The sequence below is a fragment of the Pararge aegeria genome, chromosome 12, assembly GCF_905163445.1.
Source record: "Pararge aegeria chromosome 12, ilParAegt1.1, whole genome shotgun sequence".
Classification (NCBI taxonomy): Eukaryota; Metazoa; Arthropoda; class Insecta; order Lepidoptera; family Nymphalidae; genus Pararge; species Pararge aegeria.
In genome coordinates, this window is record NC_053191.1 from 5,104,168 (window position 1) to 5,125,072 (window position 20,905).

Here is a 20,905-nt window from a genome sequence, read left to right on the forward strand (position 1 = left end):
TTTATCTATGACATTGTAAAGAAATGAAACAAATTTGCAAGATAATTATGATGTAGTTTTATTTATAGAACTAAAGTTTCCTTCTCGTACTACTAGGTCCCATATGCAGTACAGACCCTAAGTTACTAAGGAGTCTACTACATATTTAAATCGAAACCGAACTTGTAGACCAAGGGTCGATAAAAAGTGAAAAAAAATTATAGTAGGATAAAACCCGTTAAAAAAGGACGAGAATATAACAAATATGAAACGAAAAACCTCAGATCGCCAGTAAATATTAAGGGTAAGAAACGGTGTATCTCAATTTCCGGCAAAACTACAAGTCCAATGGAAAAAAATTAAATGACAAAGTTGTAGGTAATAAAGAGACCTACAACTTTTGTAACTACACTTTTTCACAACCGCAAAATTTATGTGAAAAATTCAAATAATCAAGTTAATGGTTTTTTATTTTTATCCTATGCAAAAAAAAATTTTTTCCACGAAATTTTGTGAAAACTTACCTTTTTGTGTTTTAAAGACATCGTTTCTTACACTTAAAAGCTCACCCTCGACAACTTCCCGACCTCAGATCGCCCGTAAATTATTTTTCCTATAATTTTTGTTATATTTTCGTCCTTTTTAAATGGGTTTCATCCTATTATTTTTTTTTGCTTTCAAAAATTATCGAACCTGGTCTATTGAAAGAACACTTGCATTTATATTTATTTTGGACTAGCATTTATAGCCCGCAACTCCAGCAAAACAATCTTTAATTTTTAAAATTATTATACACAATCGATTGGAGGTTTAGCACTGATTTTAAAGTTTCTTTGATAAACAATTGTAGTAAAACACAATTTAGATTAACATAAATTTATTTAAAATATATTTTAACTTCATAATAATAGAGAATGTAAATTAATTTAAGGGGTGACGAAATAAAACCGCGGTGCTACGCGATACACATCAAAATCTCTAACTTTCATACAACTAGCGGAATTTACAATCATATAGTCTTTCATACTAACTTATACTTCTATAACATGATCTTAGAACAACATATACATATAAAACATCGAACCACAGCCTAGAGAAACTGTAATATGTTATATTCTTTGTGGTATTAAGAGTATCAGGAACGGTTACTATACTTGGCGGCGTCAAGAATTGGATATGTAATAATATATTGATGTAAATAAATAATAAGTACTTAGTACATCAACGATATTGTTAGAGCAGAAACGAAAAATCTAACGCGAATTAAAAACGAAAAGCCAAGCCCAAGAAATATTAGCCTTGTTGCATAGCGTTTAGATTGGAAATTCAATAACATTCTCATATTTAGCATGTTATAAAAGTGTACAGTACTTCTTTCTATAAGATGTGTATTCGATGTAGAGAAACGATTGGAGATTACGACTTGATAATCGCCTCGTACGCTTGGAATATACAGCTTGCCACCTCTACGGTGCGTGACTTCAAACTCAAGGTCGCTTCAGGGTTACCAGGTTGTAGCTTCAATTCCAAAAGCACCCATATATTGTTCGTAAGCTTCAGCGATTGGTATAACATGTCTTGGCCTTCAACGTTGCGTTTTGCGATAGTGTAGATATTGTTCAAGGTCATCTTCTGTGCGATCGAGTCCGCGGTCCCAATGACGTTTTGAATGGTATGTTGGACCTCATTGGCTGCTGGGATTTCCTTCCACGTGGTAAGAAAGACTCGCTTATCGAGTTGGCCGTCGTCAGTGAATAAAACGTGCGCGGGGATGAGGCAAGCGAAATAGAAAACGTCTATGTTGTTTTTTACGGCCACCTGTGAACAAAATTAACTTTTAGCCGTAGTGAGTGTATTTGCCGCTACGCCATTATAGAGATCGCTATGCACCGATAAGGCTGCCAAATTCTATTCGTTCTGTTCTGCTTGTTTTTGTATTGTCTACACAATGTACGTCTTACTCACGTCTACTTCAGTCATATATTCTTAAGACTTATAAATTAAATACGGAATCGTAGTATTTTTAGACGGTCAGTAAGGCGGTCAAGCCTTTTTTTTAAATTATGAAGTGCAAATACACTTTTTCATTGATTCATTCTTAATGCGTAAAAAGGGTTTGTACGAGTATAAAAATAGTATTTAGATTCCAAAAAAAGGATTGACCAAAACCCCACATAAGTTGGGAAAACTAATATTTTGTATGACTTGGAATACACCAAACTATGCGTGGTTTGTTCTGTGTGCCTAGTTTGAAATAATAATTTTATATTTTGTTGCGTAAAAGTTTACTACGATTAATATATAGAATCGGAAAAGCGCCATTTATATAGAATAGTTACAATACTATGTAACAGTATAGTCACTGTACCTGAAGGTTGTTAAGCGGGTCCATGCGTTGAACGGGTCCCCCCACTGCTAGGGGTAGAGATGCGTCGGTTCGAGCTCCTGCCGCTAAAGCTCCCACTGATAATGCCCCCGCTGGGTATACTCCGAAACTAGAAAAGTATTCAACGTATTTTACTTTCACAATATGAAATTCTACACTTATAGAAAAATTATCAGATTACAGATTGACGTCAAAAATTTGACGGATTCATTAATATCCAATCAAAACCGTTAATCCAAAATCATACAATACCTAATATACGAGTATCATACTTTATTTTAATGTATGTATACTTAAACTTGTCACCTGTTCTTGTTCAGTTGTATCGCAAAGCCGCTCATAGCCTGCATCGCTTTATTAGAGAACGTCATGTCGATACGTAGTTGACCGTTCTGTCGCGTGAATGTTCCCCAGATCTCCAAACCTGGACAGATGCAACTGGGAATGAGCTTTGGAAAAAATGTGGTCAGGGCAGATCGGAACACAGTTACCACCAACCCCTTCTCTTCCCGCGGTATTCGTACGAGGCGACTAAGAAAATATAAAAGAGAACGGGCAGTAACGTCCTCTGCTACTACTATCATTTAGTGCGACCACTAACCTCTAAGGTCATGGTGATTATGACCATAAATGTTGAGAGATGCCAAGCCCAGCGATGGACTATTTATAGGCTAGCTTTAGTTTTAAGTTAACGAATGCAGTTATCACCAAGACTAACGTTAGTGTAACATTTTAAATGTATGAACGCATCATAAGATATATTTATAATAATATAGTATTTGTAAGACAACAAAAAGTGGACATAAACAGTCGACTTACAAGAAATGGTCATAAATTAGTGACATCTGCATATCGTCTGCGAAAGGTACAGGGGTCATTTTTGGGATTGAGCGCTTTATATTATGATTCCTAAGGTAATTTTGGACTTACAAATGCATAAATTTTAAGAATATGTTAAAACACATTTATTACAGCTAGGTTACTATACAATTGATGAATTTCTTAATGACAAGGTTGCTTGGAAGCATCCGGCTCCGCTTTCATCTCTCACAAGATAGAAAAATGAATGTTAAAATGTAAAATGTAAATTGTTGATGTTGAAAAAGAGCAACTGCTGAGTTTCTTGCCGGCTTCTTCTCGGTAGAATCTGCCTTCCGAATCGGTGGTAGAGACAGACAGACATACTTGACGTTACGTGCTTATAGTAGGCCTACTTGAAATAAATAAATTTTGAATTTTTTGAAGAATTCTCATATGAATTTTCATAAGAATTCTTTGCCACGAAACATTAATTCAGACTTTTTATTTTTCTTATTTTTGGTTACGACATACAGCTAAAACACCTTATAATTCTATCATATTCTACATATGACATTCTTATGATTACAATTTTTATTATTTTTAATATATTTGCAATTGAGTGATGTGTAGTAAATTAAGATCTGCATGTCGTAGACTGGGACTAAACATATATAATATTTTGTCATATTTTAAGCAAATAAATGAATTTGAATTGCCTGTAATAAGGTCTACATGAATAAAACATTTTTGAATTTGATCTTTACCATAGCCACGTGAAGGCAGATCAGAACCCAGTTTTCACCACGCCTTGTTCCCGCGGGTGTCGTACGAGGCGACACACCCGCGGATTATCTAACCTATACAAGCTATTAATAATGTATACCGCCCAAAAACTTATACTACATACAAAACACACGTTTACTTATTGATTGCGTTAACTACGATTTACATGATATGGGAAGAGCGCCATCTAGTCACAACGCCGGGAAACAGGCTTGCCACTAGATGGCGTGCTAAGCGATAAGGCCGCCTTTTGTACACTGCTTTTGTCTGGGATTTTTTTTTAATGTAGTGTGCAAATAATGAGTATAAATAAATAAGTAAATATAGGTAGAAAATCTTACACTTGGCTAGTTAAGTTAAGTTATAAAAAAATAATCACCTTTTCCCTTGTCAGCTGGCAGCCAGCACTGCTTGGGTGGTACGTAGGAAGGCGGTGGCGCGGCGCCGAATATATCTCCCAGAAGACCAGTCGCACTGCCAGTTGCACCCGCCACGCCGCCCACAGCGGGCTCGGGCCCACCGCCCAGCTGTTTGACATTTCAAAATTAGAACATTCTGGAGTCCACAGCGCTCACAACTGCACAAGAGAGGTCCCCAAAAACTCACACTGATGTAAGTTTGCAGTACTTCAGCTAATTAGGGTGAGTATACGAGGATCAGTTACCAGAACATCAAGTCCTCCGGCTAAGAGATCGAGACTGGAAGCGGGCGCGGCTGGAGCTGGCGGTCCTCCAATGTCCATAGATAGAAGGTCACCGATGAGAGAGTCCTACATGGAAGAAAAAAATATTATTTTTGATCTTCATTTATTTTTACTTACAGCCTTTATTGCATCCAATTAAAAGACATTTGACAAGCACCGCTCTCATCTGCCACAATATAGGTTTTTTTTTATAGTAAAAGTAGAATATTTTTTTTTAATTTTTATTTAATATACCTTGTCAAGCCTTGTTTAGGTATTATAGGTAGTATATAAATGAGAGTTGTAAAAAAAATTGAAATTCACCATTTTGCGCTGAAATTTGTTATATTATTAAACTAGTCAAGCTTATGGGTGTTCGGTAGTAATGAAACCCAAATTATATGATTAATCGTTATAATAGGTTGTTAGGTAAATTACAAATTAAATGTTGTTATAATCTAAACTTAAACGGCATGGAGCGCGAGTTACGGGGATGAGCCTACGTCACAGTCCCGAACACACTGGCGAGTCCCGACAGTCGAACGATCGCGATCGACCAAGAACACTCCCGAATAACTTATTCGCGAGGTTTCACCACACTCTTTTATATAATACCAATATTCAGGGAGTTGTGAAAATATGTGGCGGCGGCCATCTTGGACCGATTTTCATCAAACATAGCTAGGAACACTCCTAATGAAATCACGTTTCAAAAATCGAAATCAAGATGGGTTTAGCCGTTCGGGAGCTACCATGCCACACACATACACTTAGAACTCATAGCACCCCGTCGTTTTAGAGTCGTGGATTGAAAAAAAAAACACTAAAAAAATCAGTAAAAAATTAAAAGTAAATAATTTTTTGTACAAATCAAGTCTGAATAAATATGCACGTATAACAAACTTTTATAGAATATAAGTGTGCGTAGCCTATTCGAGTGTGAACTTTTGCTGTGTGATATGCGATAGAAACAATCGCTTTTTTTTTATTAACGATAGGCCAGCGTTTGACGACAATCATGCCTGTTAGAAAGCAATGATAAACTGTAGGTTCCAACATGTTTCCCTAGAAAAAGCCTGTCCACTCTTGCCTTGAAGTTAAATTTTTTGAATAGATTCGTTTTCTGTCTCCGAATCTCTTCCTCAGATATATGTTATACTTAAATGTGACTATTTCGGAATAAACCGCTTTCGAACAAAAAAAAATACATGGTAGAGTTATGCCCGAACATAGGTAGAGAAAGAAATACTTATATACACTACACAAAAATACATAATACACACTCTAAGTTATGCTTACCTGGTTGGGTATCACAGTAGGCTGCTGTGTTTGCGGTTCCTCTGACCCGGCACTGCGAGCTGGCAACGACTTACGGACCCCGGCGCCGCGACCTGGTGAAATCAATTGTCCAATATAACTAAACCTTGTTTTACTATTCCAATACATAACTGCAATCTCACTGGCTGGTAAGTTATCACGCAGTCTTAGATGATAGCGGGTTTAGCTGTTAGGGTGTTGCAGTTATATTAAACGTTAACGGTTTCTGTGCGTCATTGTGCCGAAAAACTAACAAACTTTGCGTAGGTACTATGCGCGTGTCGGTCTTCAATCTGCGATAGGGTTGCTATAAGTAAACACTTCGAATGTTTTAAATTAGTTTGTATGGAAAAATAAATACGCTTCTCTTGATTTCATATGACAATTGCAATCTCTCAATAAAAAAGAACTCTTATTGTAATGTTAGAAATTAAAAGAATTACTTAAAAGATTAAAAAGCTTGGCTGTGAATTGCTCTAGCTTCATAGAAATTTACTTTAGAGATGGTGATAACAAAAAAAATATCCGGCTAAGTTTGTTGTGGGCTCTTCTTAGACCAGAGCGGTTTTGGAACCCTCGTAGCTTTAGCCTTAGGTCGCCGAACGAAGTTATCACCTATCCCCTTACAATTATGTAAACATATATGTATGAACGCTTCATAAGTGCCTGTAATAGGCCTACATGAATAAAGAAATTTTGAATTTTGAATTTGAAATATACTTATGCCCCTTTAACAGTATTTCGTAATTCGGTTACGCGTTGTATAAGTATGCATTCGATGGCTGCTAACAGTTTTACAATACCTTCAACAAAAGCAGTGGGTGGTTTGTGGTACACTGAAGCCAGTGAGCTGATGTGACAGATGAGCTCATCCAGCAGGGTTGGCTCCAGGAGATCAGTCTCTTCGGAGATCAGGGGTTTGTCAGCCAGCACTACTTCCTTGGCGGCAGCCGGGTCCGTGGACAGTAAACGCCAGTAGATGAAGCCACGATCGCTAATAACGTGGATTATGAAGAGTAAAAATTCTAAACTTTATTAAATACATCTGTTAGTCTAATTTAGTAAAAAGTTAGAACTTCGGCTTCATTTTTGGGGGGCAGAGTTCGAATCCCAGCACGCACCTCTAAGATATGTGCGTTTTTTAGCAATTAGTATATCACTTGCTTCAACGGTGAAGGAAAACATCGTAAGGAAACCTGCATGCCTGAGAGTTCTCTATAATGTTCTCAAAGGCGCGTGGATTCCACCAATCCTCACTGGGCCAGCGTGGTGGAACGCTACCTAAACCTTTCTCATTGGGAGGATCCCAGTACCCTGTAGTGGGTCGATAATGGGATATGATGATCATTGAGTTACTATACTAATGAATAATGACTACGATATAATCGAATTCAAATTGCAAAGGTGGCTAGATTGACGGCCGATTGGCGCAGTGGGCAGCGACCCTGGTTTCTGAGTCCAAGGCCGTGGGTTCTATTCCCACAACTAGAAAATGTGTGATAAGTATATTATAGGTATTTATGGATATTATTCATATATTCATCATTCATCTTAGTAACTATAACACAAGCTACGCTTACATTGAGGCTAGATGGCGATGTGTGTATTGTCTAAGTCTATATTTAAGAAAATTATTTTTAGGTGGAGGAAATGTACCGTAAGTCTGGGTTATCGGAATCCTGAGTGGCGAGACTCAAGACGTGCTGTACCAGCCCCTGGGTGTCTGCGGGTCGCTTCAGGAACAGTTTCACTACTGCAGTTAACAACTGTAGTTGTACCTACAAGACAATCATTCGATGGATAAAACTCAAGAAATTGCGCTGAATTCACACTAGACTCATGCCCGTTTTCACTAAACCTAGAAATCGCCTTATTTGGATGCCTAATGATTTAGGTGATTCCTAGGTGTGACTGCGGATCGCTTTTAGGTGTGTCTTCGGGTCCCTTCAGGAACAGTTTCACTACTGCCGTCAACAACTGTAGTTGTACCTACAAGACAATCATTCGATGGATAAAACCCAAGAAGTTACGCAGAATTCACACTAGACTCATGCCCGTTTTCACTAAAACTAGAAATCGCCTTAATCGGATGCCTAATAGGTGATACCTAGAGATAAGAAAACACTTAAGTGAAGTCTAAAGTTACGACACCGATTCGGTGGACTATAAACAATAGGGGAGTAGTAACTGACAACTGACAGAAAAAAATATATAAATTCGGTTTGTTTACTAGCCTCCATACGAAGTATGAAAATATGATAATACAAACACAAAAATCCACACCTTGTGGAAAGGACAATAGACAAGTTAGGTTGCATGATTTGCAAAGTGAAAATCGATTAATGAAAGGTAAATGTTAGGTATACATTTACCTTTCATTAATCGATTTGCATTAATTCATTAGGCGATGCTCACTAAAGCATTTCTTTTGTCCGTCGTTAGTGAAAACGGGCATAAAGTCGATTCTTGATGCATCGGTAGGTAGGATACATTAAAAGCGTGAGAGACTCGTGTATTTTGTATTCTTGCTGATAATATCCAGAAAAAAATACGCTATCGAGCTGCTTTATACTTTTGGGCTGATTCCGTGACCACGGTCCGCCATCGTAAGCACTAAGTACTACAAAAATAAGAAGAAGTCTTTAGTAAATAAAAAATTAAGTCCAGTGTGAATCAGACTCACAGAGTCCAAAGGTAAATTTAAAAAAAAACTCTTTCTCACCTGCGCATTCTCATCGTGGAAGCCTTCCAGAAAAGAGTCCAGCAATTCGTCCGCGTTATCAATTCGTTCTGCGTATTCGCCTACAATCCATACCTGAAACAAAATAGTTCAAATTTATACGGGTTCAAAAAGAAACTGTTTGTGCCGTGTGGTGCCGGCAGATCAGAATAGAGTTGTCACCACCCCTTTTATTATGTATGTTATATATTTATATATATTATGTATATTTTATTTTTATATATTACGCATATTTATTTAAATTATGTTTGTATTTGTATCTATGCATTTTATTTATTTATTTAATGGACAACCAACATGTTACAATAACTCTTTTAAAACCAAACAAAAAATGAAAAAAACATATTAATGTAATATTGTAGACCCACTAAAATGTCAGTTAGAATGAGAAAAAACGTTTAAGAAGAGAGACATGTAGTAGTAGAGTATAAGCTGTATGATCCATCCATTTGAAATCTGCATTTTGGTATTTATGTATATTTTACTACACTCTTGGCACTATCCCATTTCTTGCTGTAAGTTCTGTCTGCAAGGGTTGCCTGTAAGAGATTGCTTGCAGCAATAAGGCCGCCTTTGCATGTCTACATTGTTTACTGTAAACTCTTTGCTGTTTCTTTTCCTGTATGTTATACTTGCGATTAAGTGTTTCTTCTTTTCTTCTTCTTCTCTTTGTACGGGTGTCGTACGAGGCGACTATGGGAATATAAAAGAAAACGGGCAGCAGCGTCCTTTGTGCTACTACTAACATCTTCTGCGATCCCCAATCCGTCTGCCCTGTTGCGTGGTGTTTAGTCCAACCGTGGACTGTTATAGGCTATATATGAAACACAAAACCTTCCACGCAAGTTCACGTTTGAATGAAAATTTAACTAAGTACTTCGTTATCTTTACGTAGACAGTACTTTTTTTAAGTCATCAAAATAATAAATAAATAAATAAATAAATATACTACTACAATGCACACATCGCCATCTAGCCCCAAAGTAAGCGTAGCTTGTGTTATGGGTACTAAGATGACTGTTGAATATTTTTATGAATAATATACATAAATACATATAATATACAGAACACCCAGACACTGAACAACATTCATGTATATCACACAAACATTTTCCAGTTGTGGGAATCGAACGCACGGCCTTGGACTCGGATTGCTTTCCGGGTCGCTGCCCACTGCGCCACTCGGCCGTCAAAATAAAATATCTGTTTGATAAATATAATAACACGCTTGTAAAGAAACGTTTTTGGATTTAAGATCAGAAAGCTACTCTTCAATTGTAGTGCCAATTTCGCTTAATTACAAACTGGAGGCGTTGACTTTGACTAGTCACCTTACCGACAAAATCGTACCGCCGAGCAGTTTAGCGTTCCAGTAGGTACGATGTCGTGAAGAAATCGATAAAGCGTTTGGCGCCATACCCCTGACAAGTCAGCCCGCTACCTTTAAAGACAGCATCATAAGTCACTGGCAGATGACATTGCAGTGAAAGACTGACTCGCTTAAATACGTCCTAATTTTTATTTTTATTAACAAAGTTTAAAGTTTCAATATATCTTCACTTAAAGCGTAACGCATATCAATTAGCGCACTGAACAGACAGCCTGATCTACAACTTATTAACCGCGAGTAACACGGCGGGGCGCAGCTAGTCGAAAATAAAATTACCAGCCAAAATTCTATATTCGTTTTAAACATCTCACCATGGACGCTCTTGCTTCAGGTTCATCCAAAGTATCCAGATTTTCGCAGAGTGTGCTGATGATACTCTCGTACTTATTGGGATATTTCCGGAAGATGTCCTTGATCACAACAATAGCTTCTTGCACCACGTAGTTCACCTTTGTTTGAATTAATTCCAGTAGAGTCGATACGCAACGCTCGGCAGACGGTTCAACCTAAAAATAAGCGTAGATAGTAATATACTATAAAATATAGATACACTGTAGTTACGGTAACATCACATATCGTACATAAAAATCGAAAATAAATTAAATAAAAAGTACATAGTGTACACAATTTAGTTGCTACGATCTCTAAGATTAAAAACAATTTAGTTTTAAGACTTAAATTTAACACACACGTATTTTATGTACGTACACGTACGCACGCAATCCAATCGTCTGAGTTCTTACATTTTTTTTATATTAAAATACAAATCTGTTTTTAAATAAATATGTACTAAATTAGACAGACTTCTCTATACAATTAAGTACATATCATATCAAGACAAAGAAAGGATTGTCATTCGCTTATCATTTTGACACTTGATTTTTATAATTCTTACCTTGATGGCACATCTGCCAATAGCCCGGACGGCTTTCCTGACAAAGTCCACGTCGACCTCGGTAGCGTATTCCTTCAGCTCGCCCAACACTTGCGCAATGTTAGCCTGCGACGCTAATCGGATCATAATATCCAACTTTTCTAGCTTCACGTAGATTGGGTCATTGTACTTCACAAAGAAGACCTGGAGAAAAAAATAGGACATCTATATTTCTGGTACTTGTATTATTGAAATGTATCTAGAGTTTTTGTGTGGAACATTATTTTTAATGATCTTATTATTACTATTATTTATTATTTAACTCTTACTTGTACACCACTATGAAGTTAGGAAAAAAAAATAGTAATACAAAAACAGAAGTAGAATACAAAAGGCGGCCTTATCGATTAGTAGCGATCTCTGCCAGGCTACCTTTGGATAAGGACAAGAGAGCGAGAGCGGACAGGTGGTGTAAAATTATTATAAACCTACATTCAAAAATCGAAATACAAATACATAAACAAAATTGCACAAATAAGAAAAATATAATAATTAAATATAAAATAATCAACTAATATATACTCAATCATACATAAATTCTTAAAAAAATATGGATAATAAAAATAAACATAAACAAGGTACTAAAAGTCGTCATTAATGACCTTAAAAAGTTAAACTTACTTAATATAGGCTGACCCGTATATTAAAGCACGCAAAAGTGTTATTTACCAGATATACAATCAGAATAGTATACCCTTACAATTATTATGCCAGTGTGGTTGGCTGCAGATAATACTGAATTCTAGAATCAATCCAGTTTTTGTGCAAATTAGTAAAGGCAGCCATTTTACTATACTTTCATACTTTTATTTCACCAATAGGCCATAACAGTCTACTGCTGGATTTTTTTTTCGGATTGTGTGTAGCTGATTAACCCTAATGATTTTAACAACGTAACGCGGGCTTGTTGGCGAACCTCGGAATGCGGCTCTGCCAGGAAGAGCTTGAACCCTAGGGCTCGAAGAAGCGAAGGGATCGTCGGCCTTAGGGCGACTCATGTGAGGCAGAACCTCGGCTCAGGCGACGATTGGAGTGAAAGGGTTACGGACGGTGATTAGTCCGCACGCTTTCGAGAACTTGGTCCGAGCACACGTCCGGATGACGTTAGAAATCGGGGACATCGCCTTCGCTGGCGAAGACGCTGTGCACAGGTTGATTGTGTGTTCTGATAGGGAGCATTGTCAGTAGTAATCTGATCGTCAGGGTCGTGAAGGATATGTTTAGGCCTCCTCTTGTTGAGAGTGGCGCTAAGGTTGGGGCCTGGAAGATGAGTTGGTGATTAATAAATGGTAGTAGAAGCACGAGGACGCCGCCCTCTATCTCCGTCGTACTCACTACTACTCCGCTATACTTCAATTTCACAATTAATTATTTAAGATATTATTTCTTACCTTCATTTCATGTTTAAGAATATCAGGTCTCTTCTGTACCACGAGGTTGATGTTTCTCAAGGCCACATATTGAACTTCTGGTTCAGCACTCAACAGTGTCACTAGGGGTGGGGCTAGTTTACGGGACAGCGTGCTTACTAGTTCTGTTTCATCGGATAGCATTTCCATTAATTTCATGAGCACCTGAAAATTTACAACTCACTTTATTGGAGAGCTGTTGCGGTTTCAGCAGTGTCAACCTAAGTAAATCTCCTAGATGAAACTACATTTTTAACGGATAAATATAACACAGAGAATGAAAAATGACGAAACTTATACGAGACACAATATAACTATAGTGTACTCTATCGTGGTATTCTGCGAATTTTCTAAGAGTACCAAAGAATTCACGGACCAATGCTGTCGACCCGTCATGGAATGGATCCCATCCCATTAATGGTATATTAGATTTTTGGATTTGGGATCAGTCTGTCCCGCCGTTCCCGTGGATCAGACCCTTGTCGGGTGCCATTAGAAATTGACCCTGTCGTCATCGGCGAAGATGTTATCTGTATACTTGAGGCCTACTTCTTGAGATGCATTATTGGTCGTAATTAGGTTGTACGGGTCGCAAAGTCTCCTGAGGCATTGCAATCAGGAGTGTGACCCGAAATGTCTGAATGATTTGACTGGCATAATAAGAATCCTCAGTACAGTTTTGTTCAGTTACACATTTTAGAAGAAGCGGCCATGCAGGGTTTCAAGGCGTAAAATCGTGTGAACCATAACCGATCATCATTATGTTTAGTTGCCAACTAAAACACGTTTATATCTTTACAATTTTATTAAAACACTCCTTAGAAATATAGAAATCGTAGTGCGGATACTAGACTGACTTTTGAAGTGGAAAGTGATGAAAAATAGCTCGCGGTACCTTGCGAAACCTCTGTATCTTTGATAAAGTTCTGGACAATGTAAAAATACGATGTTTGAAATGGCGGAAACCGAATTTACAGCGGAAACCAGCATACAGGAAAGCCAAATCACGCTTTCGAACAGTCTAAGCAGGAGCTTTTATTTACCTTCACAGCAGACAGTACAACTGCGGCGTTGGCATGCGCCAGCCTCGGTGTTATTCTCTCGCATATAGAATGAGCTTCACGGGAATCACGCGGTGAATAGTTTGATAAGGCGTCCAATATGAACACTTGCCCCCACTCCGTGCATTCGTTCAACGCCGTAAGGAGCTTGTTGATTGTTGGGGCGTTCATTTCTGTACAAGTGATTTGTATTATGAAATTTTATAACTATATTATTTTTCTGAATTTCCCATGACATATTATTTTTAGGAAAGTCTAGCTTACCAACAAGTGGGCGTCCTGACACGCTGGCTTCATTGATTTCTGACAGAGCCGCAACTGCGTTAGCTACCACCATGGGGTTAGAGTCGCTCAAAAGATCTTTCAATTGATCTAAGAATCCCTGCAAATAATGGAATAGTTAATGGTACAATAGACATTTATTAAGTATTATTTTTTATTTAATCTGTTATTTTCATTTCCTGTTTTTTTTTGTGTTTTTACTTTTAATTAATTTATTTAAATGTAACTTGTTATTTAATGTGGGATATTAATATAATAATCAACGAAAAATTTTGGCACGCCAATCTTGGCAGGATATGTGACACTTATAAAAATTAATTAACACCTATGTAAACATGTTGCATGTACCATATTCAAGCAAAAATAAAAAATTGATTGATTGAAATTGATTGATTGATACAAGACAATTTACAAATTGATAAACATAGATGACAGTAGACTTGATAAAAATACAAGAATGTGATAGAACAGAATGATTTTGAATGACCTAATTTCCACAGTTCAAACTTGACTCATTTTGTGTACTTGATTTTGAAATGACACAATGTCAATCGTTATAATAAATATAACATAAATCGACTTAGTTTATTAAATTTGTCAGTTTTACAGTTACGTATGGCCAAAAAATCCTAGGATACCTACATTTGCCAAATCATACTGTCATACTATATTTGCAAGTCTGATTTTCTTAATAATCCGTCGTAGAACGCTACCCCTTCCAACTATCCCAATGTTTTAACAGAATTTGAATGTTTTGATATGACCAAGGCAAGATAATTGATTGTTGAGTAGGTGTAGAAGGTCGTAGAGGAATACAATCTTCTAAGAATTGTGAAAGTCAGGTGGAAAAACTTGTTGAAATACGATGTTTCTAGACCCTTGATTGGTTTAACGAAACACTGTACTAGGAGCACATGAGCTCACCTGATCTTCCACCATACTGGGCGATATATCGTACAGCTTTGCGACGCACACTGCAGCTGTCTTCCTCACATACGGGTCCTCATCCTTCAAGCACTTGCGAAGCGGTTCACACAGATACTCTGTTATCTTGTCCACTCGGATGCAACCCATCGTTCTAACTGCCAGCGCCCGAATCAACGGGTTCGAATCTTCGCAATCCTGGCGAGTGTTATCATTATTGGAATAAGATAGCATCAAATGTTTTTTCTGACCATTAAGAAATTTCCAATTATGTTGAGGACATATAAACCTATATGCGCAAGAATTTTGGAGCTATGTAAAATTAATGTATATGGCCTTAGGTGCAAGATTTAAAGAAAAAAAGTTTGAACTTAGTTCATCTGTCAATGTGTATGGATAGTTGAATACCCTTACAAATTTGAGAAATTAACGCCAAATTCAGTGACACATCTTAAACTTACACACAAGTAGCTATACTTGGCACAAGAGTTGAAAATATAGAGTGCACTGAAGTTTGTCATGACTATATTCAATAGATTCTTCCTACACAAGGTGTGTGTGACGTTAATTGTGGCGCGAATTTACGTTGATTTTACATCATATAATGCAGAAGTAAATTAAGAAATATATAATGATAAGCCATCATCATATATTATCTAATTTCCTATAGAATATTATAACAGCATTACTATATAAAATAATTGGAAATTTCTAAGTAGTCAGAGTTCGGATGAGGCAGCAACACATCAATATTACTGAAGCAATTTGACTATAAGCATTATACAGTAGAAACTTGCTAGTCAATTTGCAGAACTAAAATGGAATGTATGGAAAAAATGAGAGAGTGACCTTGTTTGACTATTGTGGGTAATGCAATAAGGCAAGACAGCAGGAAGGAACAGTTATGGTTCATTTTATCTGGTAAGATTTGGCTCTATCCTCTATGGACATTTAAAAGGAATTTTCTGACACAGGTAATAAAATAAGTCATAAAAAAGACTTGAATTATTAAAAAAAAATATACAATTAGCTACAATAGAAAGTTCTTTAAATCCTTAAATATATAATGAATCTCTTTTGAAAGAGAATTCATGGAAAAGAGTGCACACAAATTACTAAACTAAATAGGTATGTCTAAAAGCTGTGCCATCCTTTTTTATACCCTGGAAAAGGATAACAATATTATTAGGCGTATCTATTCAGTTAAGGTTTTTTTTAATTACCAACTTAGCTAAAGCTTTTATTTTTTTGGGATATTGTCTTACAATTTAAGATACACTAAAAGGTGATTGAATGTATGATCGCAACAGTGCCTTATGGATCTATAATATTGGATTTTATGTGCGTTTGGTATTTAGGTTATTCTCATTCAAATATGTGCCAAAAAATACCCATGTTGTATGTAAATGTGAAAATAAAAGTATTGAACAGCGGGCGAAATTTGGCAAAGTGCCTAACTTTTTTGCAAGGAAACATTCTTACTGTGAAATAGTTTACAAAGTTGTGTTGGGTAACATTTGTGTAATGCCTTAATGCTCGTACATTAGCACAGCTTGTGTGGGAAAATGTAACATTGTAAATATGACAATACATTTTACTAAGATGATAGATACAATTCATACACCAGCCAATGCCTAGCAAAGCTTCAATATAATTTTACTGAAACATATGTACAACAAATAACTTTGATTAGTAGAATTAAACATGTTACTAAATCAATTTGGTTATTATATTGTACTTTTCAATGCAAGATGATTAAGATTAATAATATTTAAAGCAATTTAATATTACTACAGCTGTACCAATATTACTTGATGTATGATCCATGACTGCATATTAGATTAGCAAGATTCTACAGTACAAAAATATGGGATAAACAATAGCCAATGTGCTTCTATTGATGAGGCATGGATTAATATATTGGTTACAAAATATTATAATAACATAGTTGGCAAATTTTATATATTCCAAATTGTTTAAATGTAGATTTACACATAAAATGTGCTCACTGAAGTGATCACTAAGTGAAAAATCATGCAAATTCGAAATTTAAGGAGTATCCCCAAACACTTATGCAGTATCACGGACATTTGACTAGTCACCTATAACCGCAACATATTGTATATGTTAGGCCCATAAACCAAGTGTATGCACTTTCTTACATGTACATTGTAAACCAAGTGTATTACAATGTATACAAATATGAAGTTATGTAGCATTATTATAGCATTAATGTCTATTCCAATAAAACCACATACGGTGCACAGCTAACTGAGAGCTGGTGTATTTTTGGTATCAATAAAGTCAAAGAATATAGACCTAACAACATCTTCGACAGATAACAAACAAACCACATCCCTGACACTGCACAGTAAAATGTAAATACACCTATTGTCGACATCATGCGAAGCCGACTTCCAAGCAATTGTATTATAAACACTGAGTGATAACACAAAGTGGTAAGGTCTGCTAATGATTTTATTGTAAAATGTGATTATATATATATATATATATGTATAAATTTTATTTTTGATGTGTAAATCTACAAAAGGATGAGCTGATTTTGTTTTAGGATCATTTGTTTACCTTAACAAGCTGGTATGTTGGTAGATCCTTCCACCCATCATAATATGGTACAGTAGACATTAAAACGATAAAAAAGACAAGTCACACACACACAGATAGCTAAACTACATCTTGGTTATATAACTTGTCAGTAAAATCTGAAGTAATTATTAAATAAAACAATATAATTGTTATTATGCATAGAATATTATCCTATCTTTTTATTAATATTAATTACTATAGTAATAATATTGGTTAGAACTCTGAATGTTAATTATTAATAGTAAACCTATTTATGACATATCACATATTTTTGTGCATTATAACACTAAGATTATTATCTTATCTATATGTACAAATTTTAGGAGTATTCCAAAATGCCATATTAGATTATGCACATGGGCACTAATAACTAATGCACTGTTGTGGAAAGTAATTATAATTAATCAATTTGTATTAGCACTGTCAATGTGAAACCCTACAAAATACTGAATTTTCTTATTCTATTCTTTTTCACTGCATGCATATGCTAAGAAAAAAGCAAGAAACCAAATTCAAAACACATGAGTTCATCTTAGAATTAATCTTAAATGTATGTTTAAGAAAATAATGTTTCTTACGTACCTTGACAAAAGTATTGACAGCCATAATGGCCATATCGGGCTGAGATTTTGCATAATTCATGAGGTACAGATAAACCAATTTTTTGAGTTCCAAATTATCAGTTTGCATGCAGTTGACAACATCTGGGAAGAGTGCAGACACATCTTTGCCTACAGTCATTGAGGCTATCACCTAAAAATATATTCTTGTAGTATATCAAATCAAGTGAGCAAGGCACATTATTCAGAGAGCCATTGGACGCTGTGGTCTCAAGACAAACAAATGGGGATCTCTCAGACAATGCACTTAAGCAGATCTTTGGTAGACACCTTACAAGGTGGGCAGACAGCAAAGCAGTGGAATTTAGAAATCCCTAAAAAGTCTTATGTCCAGCAGTGCACAAATCAGTGATGCCAAACACTTCTAGCTTTTTTATTACATGCCAGCCTACACTCCTACTTAATTTGCATACTGTTGTCAATGAAATAGTTTCAATCAATCAAAAAGCATTGTGTTCAGTACATTAAACGCTGATTCCTCCTGCTTCAGGATCAGCTCATTTACTGTAATTCTTTTTTAAATATACAAACTAGTGATTGGGTTGATTTGAATAGGTGGGTTTCCAGCACCATTCCAGCCCCTAAGGCCCCAATGTTCATTGCCCATGTGCCCTGCTGACTGTAATCAGATTTATATGCATATTTTCAGTTGTCTAACTGCAAGCTGGGTGGTTGTCTGCATAACCGAACTAGTTGTAGAGGCACTACAAACAGTCTAACTTGACGTTACAAAAGTGCTTATAAACTAGGCCTACTTGTTAAAATATAATTTGAGTTTTTTTTTATTTTTAACAGAAGAGAAGAAATTTTACTTCGTCTTTAGCTTTTAGGTGTGCCAAATCAGCATATTGTAGTTCGCCAATGTCACGTATACTTGGAAAGAACAGAAATTATACTTTAATAAAAAATCCTACCTTTTTGACAGCCTCCTTTTTCTTTTCCTTTTTATCACTGTTGAGCTCTGACTTCAGCTCAAATATTTCCCCTTTCTTTGTAGTCGTGAAATACTTTGAATCGGTCATTTTGCAATAATATCTTTCGGCCTTCTTCAAATTAAAATATATTTCTTACGTCTAGTTTTTACTTTGCGGTGTCCTGGAAAAATCAATACCAATATTTATCGAATGTTTCTTGCGTAAATTATAGGAATTGATATTTTAACGAACATATAAAATGTTAACTTTGGTGATTTATAAAAAACACTTTAATATTTACTGTTTTTCTCCAGAATTGATCCATAAATTTCTCTAAAATCTTTGAACAACTCGGTAATGATTCCACCAATTTGACAGAAGGGGCGTAAACTGGGTTGCCACAATTTATTTTTGAAATACCCTTAGCAATAACTAAATCAAATCGATTGCCCATAAAATCATAAAATAAAATTTAATTATTATATAGCACAATCATTTTAGAATATTATATAAGGCCTCGCATTGTAAAAAAAAACTTTTTATTCATAAAAACAAACTTTTTTTCATTGAAGTTAGAAGAGTACATTACGTCATCTATTGCGTTAAGCGGCAGCACGTACTTCTCATTGAATTCCTTGCAGAGTTCCTTGTAGAATTAGTCAGCCTGTTCGTGGTGAACTTAAACCAAAGTCTTTATTAATTTCAGTCCCCGTAAGTATTAAACCCGGTAGGATCTTCGCCTAATATGTCGAGAATCACATTGTCAAGAATTACGTTCGTAACATCAGTCTCCTCACAAGTAACATTAGTTAAAAAAAACGAATAATGGGAGTGTGTAGATCTCCAACCTCCCTGAGTGGAAGGTACATATTAAATATTTTTTATTTTTCATACCTTCAAATAAAGTGCGTGACTGGTGATCCACAGGTGGTACTACAAGTATTATTTGCCAATCCTTTCGGACGAATCTGAGTATCATTCGAAGTTAATGAACAAAATAATCTATATCTTTGTTCGCTTTAGAAAAAAACTCCTTAAGGCATAACGGAAGTTTTTATAAATTGGCAACATTTCAAAACATACATTCTTTGTATGGAGGGTAGAGATAAAGAGAGTCATCTGTGTATATGAAAAAGTGTCGTCAAAATGTATTAAATTAGGATGGCGCCACATTTGCATCAGGGTAACTCTTAAAAGAAGCGCCAAATATAAATATTGTTAGAGTAGGCTTGAAAAATAAACAAGGAAGTATGGAGATACAAGGAAGTAAGGTTATATTTACCACAATATTTTATACAACGTAAGTTGTTGAAATTCTCAATAATTAACTACTTTAGTCGATAATGACATTAAATTTTTTAACTCGGCATACTTCAATTCATCTACGATTGCTACATTCATACCATACCCTGTGCATCCACCAGCGCCATTGTGGAGGATTTTTGAACTGTTATTTAGCGCAACAACTGGACACTTTTTCAACTTTTCTCCCATATAAGATGACTCTCCTTACCTCTACCCTCCATAATTCTTTGGTAGCTGTATGGAGGGTAAAGGTAAGGAGAGTCATCTGTGTATATGAAAAAGTGTCGTCAAAATGTATTAAATTAGGATGGCGCCACATTTGCATCAGGGTAACTCTTAAAAGAAGCGCCAAATATAAATATTGTTAGAGTAGGCTTGAAAAATAAACAAGGAAGTATGGAGATACAAGGAAGTAAGGTTATATTTACCACAATATTTTATACAACGTAAGTTGTTGAAATTCTCAATAATTAACTACTTTAGTCGATAATGACATTAAATTTTTTAACTCGGCATACTTCAATTCATCTACGATTGCTACATTCATACCATACCCTGTGCATCCACCAGCGCCATTGTGGAGGATTTTTGAACTGTTATTTAGCGCAACAACTGGACACTTTTTCAACTTTTCTCCCATATAAGATGACTCTCCTTACCTCTACCCTCCATAGGTAGCTGTTGGCAGTGAAGTAGGGATGTAGCAAGAAATTAAAATCGATTACTGTATAGCGATGTTGCAAACGATTTCTATCTATCTGGAAATCTATT

At 35.9% G+C, this 20,905-nt stretch overlaps 1 protein-coding gene across 6 annotated transcripts; it reads right to left on the reverse strand.

Annotated features, from left to right (window-relative positions):
* Positions 1–33: 33 nt before the first annotated feature.
* On the reverse strand, positions 34–19,742 carry LOC120628318 (AP-1 complex subunit beta-1). Of its 6 annotated transcripts, none has more exons than XM_039896634.1 (18): positions 19,724–19,742; positions 18,830–19,010; positions 17,878–18,048; positions 14,689–14,886; positions 13,747–13,864; positions 13,465–13,655; positions 12,404–12,586; positions 10,974–11,156; positions 10,390–10,584; positions 8,671–8,763; positions 7,605–7,726; positions 6,752–6,942; positions 5,931–6,022; positions 4,614–4,718; positions 4,329–4,476; positions 2,672–2,789; positions 2,348–2,474; positions 34–1,797 (listed from the first exon to the last, which is right to left on the reverse strand). In XM_039896634.1, exons 2-18 carry the CDS (start codon positions 18,935–18,937, stop codon positions 1,396–1,398), a joined length of 2,745 nt encoding a protein of 914 aa, XP_039752568.1. In that variant the 5' UTR covers positions 18,938–19,010; positions 19,724–19,742; the 3' UTR covers positions 34–1,395. The 6 variants fall into 6 exon arrangements, with proteins under 6 accessions (XP_039752568.1, XP_039752565.1, XP_039752566.1 ...); XM_039896631.1 differs by lacking the exon at positions 19,724–19,742 and adding an exon at positions 19,450–19,631; XM_039896632.1 differs by lacking the exon at positions 19,724–19,742 and adding an exon at positions 19,419–19,631.
* Between the last annotated feature and the right edge of the window lie 1,163 nt (positions 19,743–20,905).

What these genes read in the sequence shown, in the direction of transcription:
- LOC120628318 (XM_039896634.1), bottom strand. Translation starts at nt 18,937, where the DNA reads ATGACCGATTCAAAGTATTTCACGACTACAAAGAAAGGGGAAATATTT. An exon ending in TTCTTAAACATGAAATGAAG is followed by an intron (nt 11,157 to 12,403) that starts GTAAGAAATAAT and finishes TTTTTTCTCCAG; the next exon opens with GTCTTCTTTGTGAAGTACAA. An exon ending in ATACAACTGAACAAGAACAG is followed by an intron (nt 2,475 to 2,671) that starts GTGACAAGTTTA and finishes ATACTTTTCTAG; the next exon opens with TTTCGGAGTATACCCAGCGG.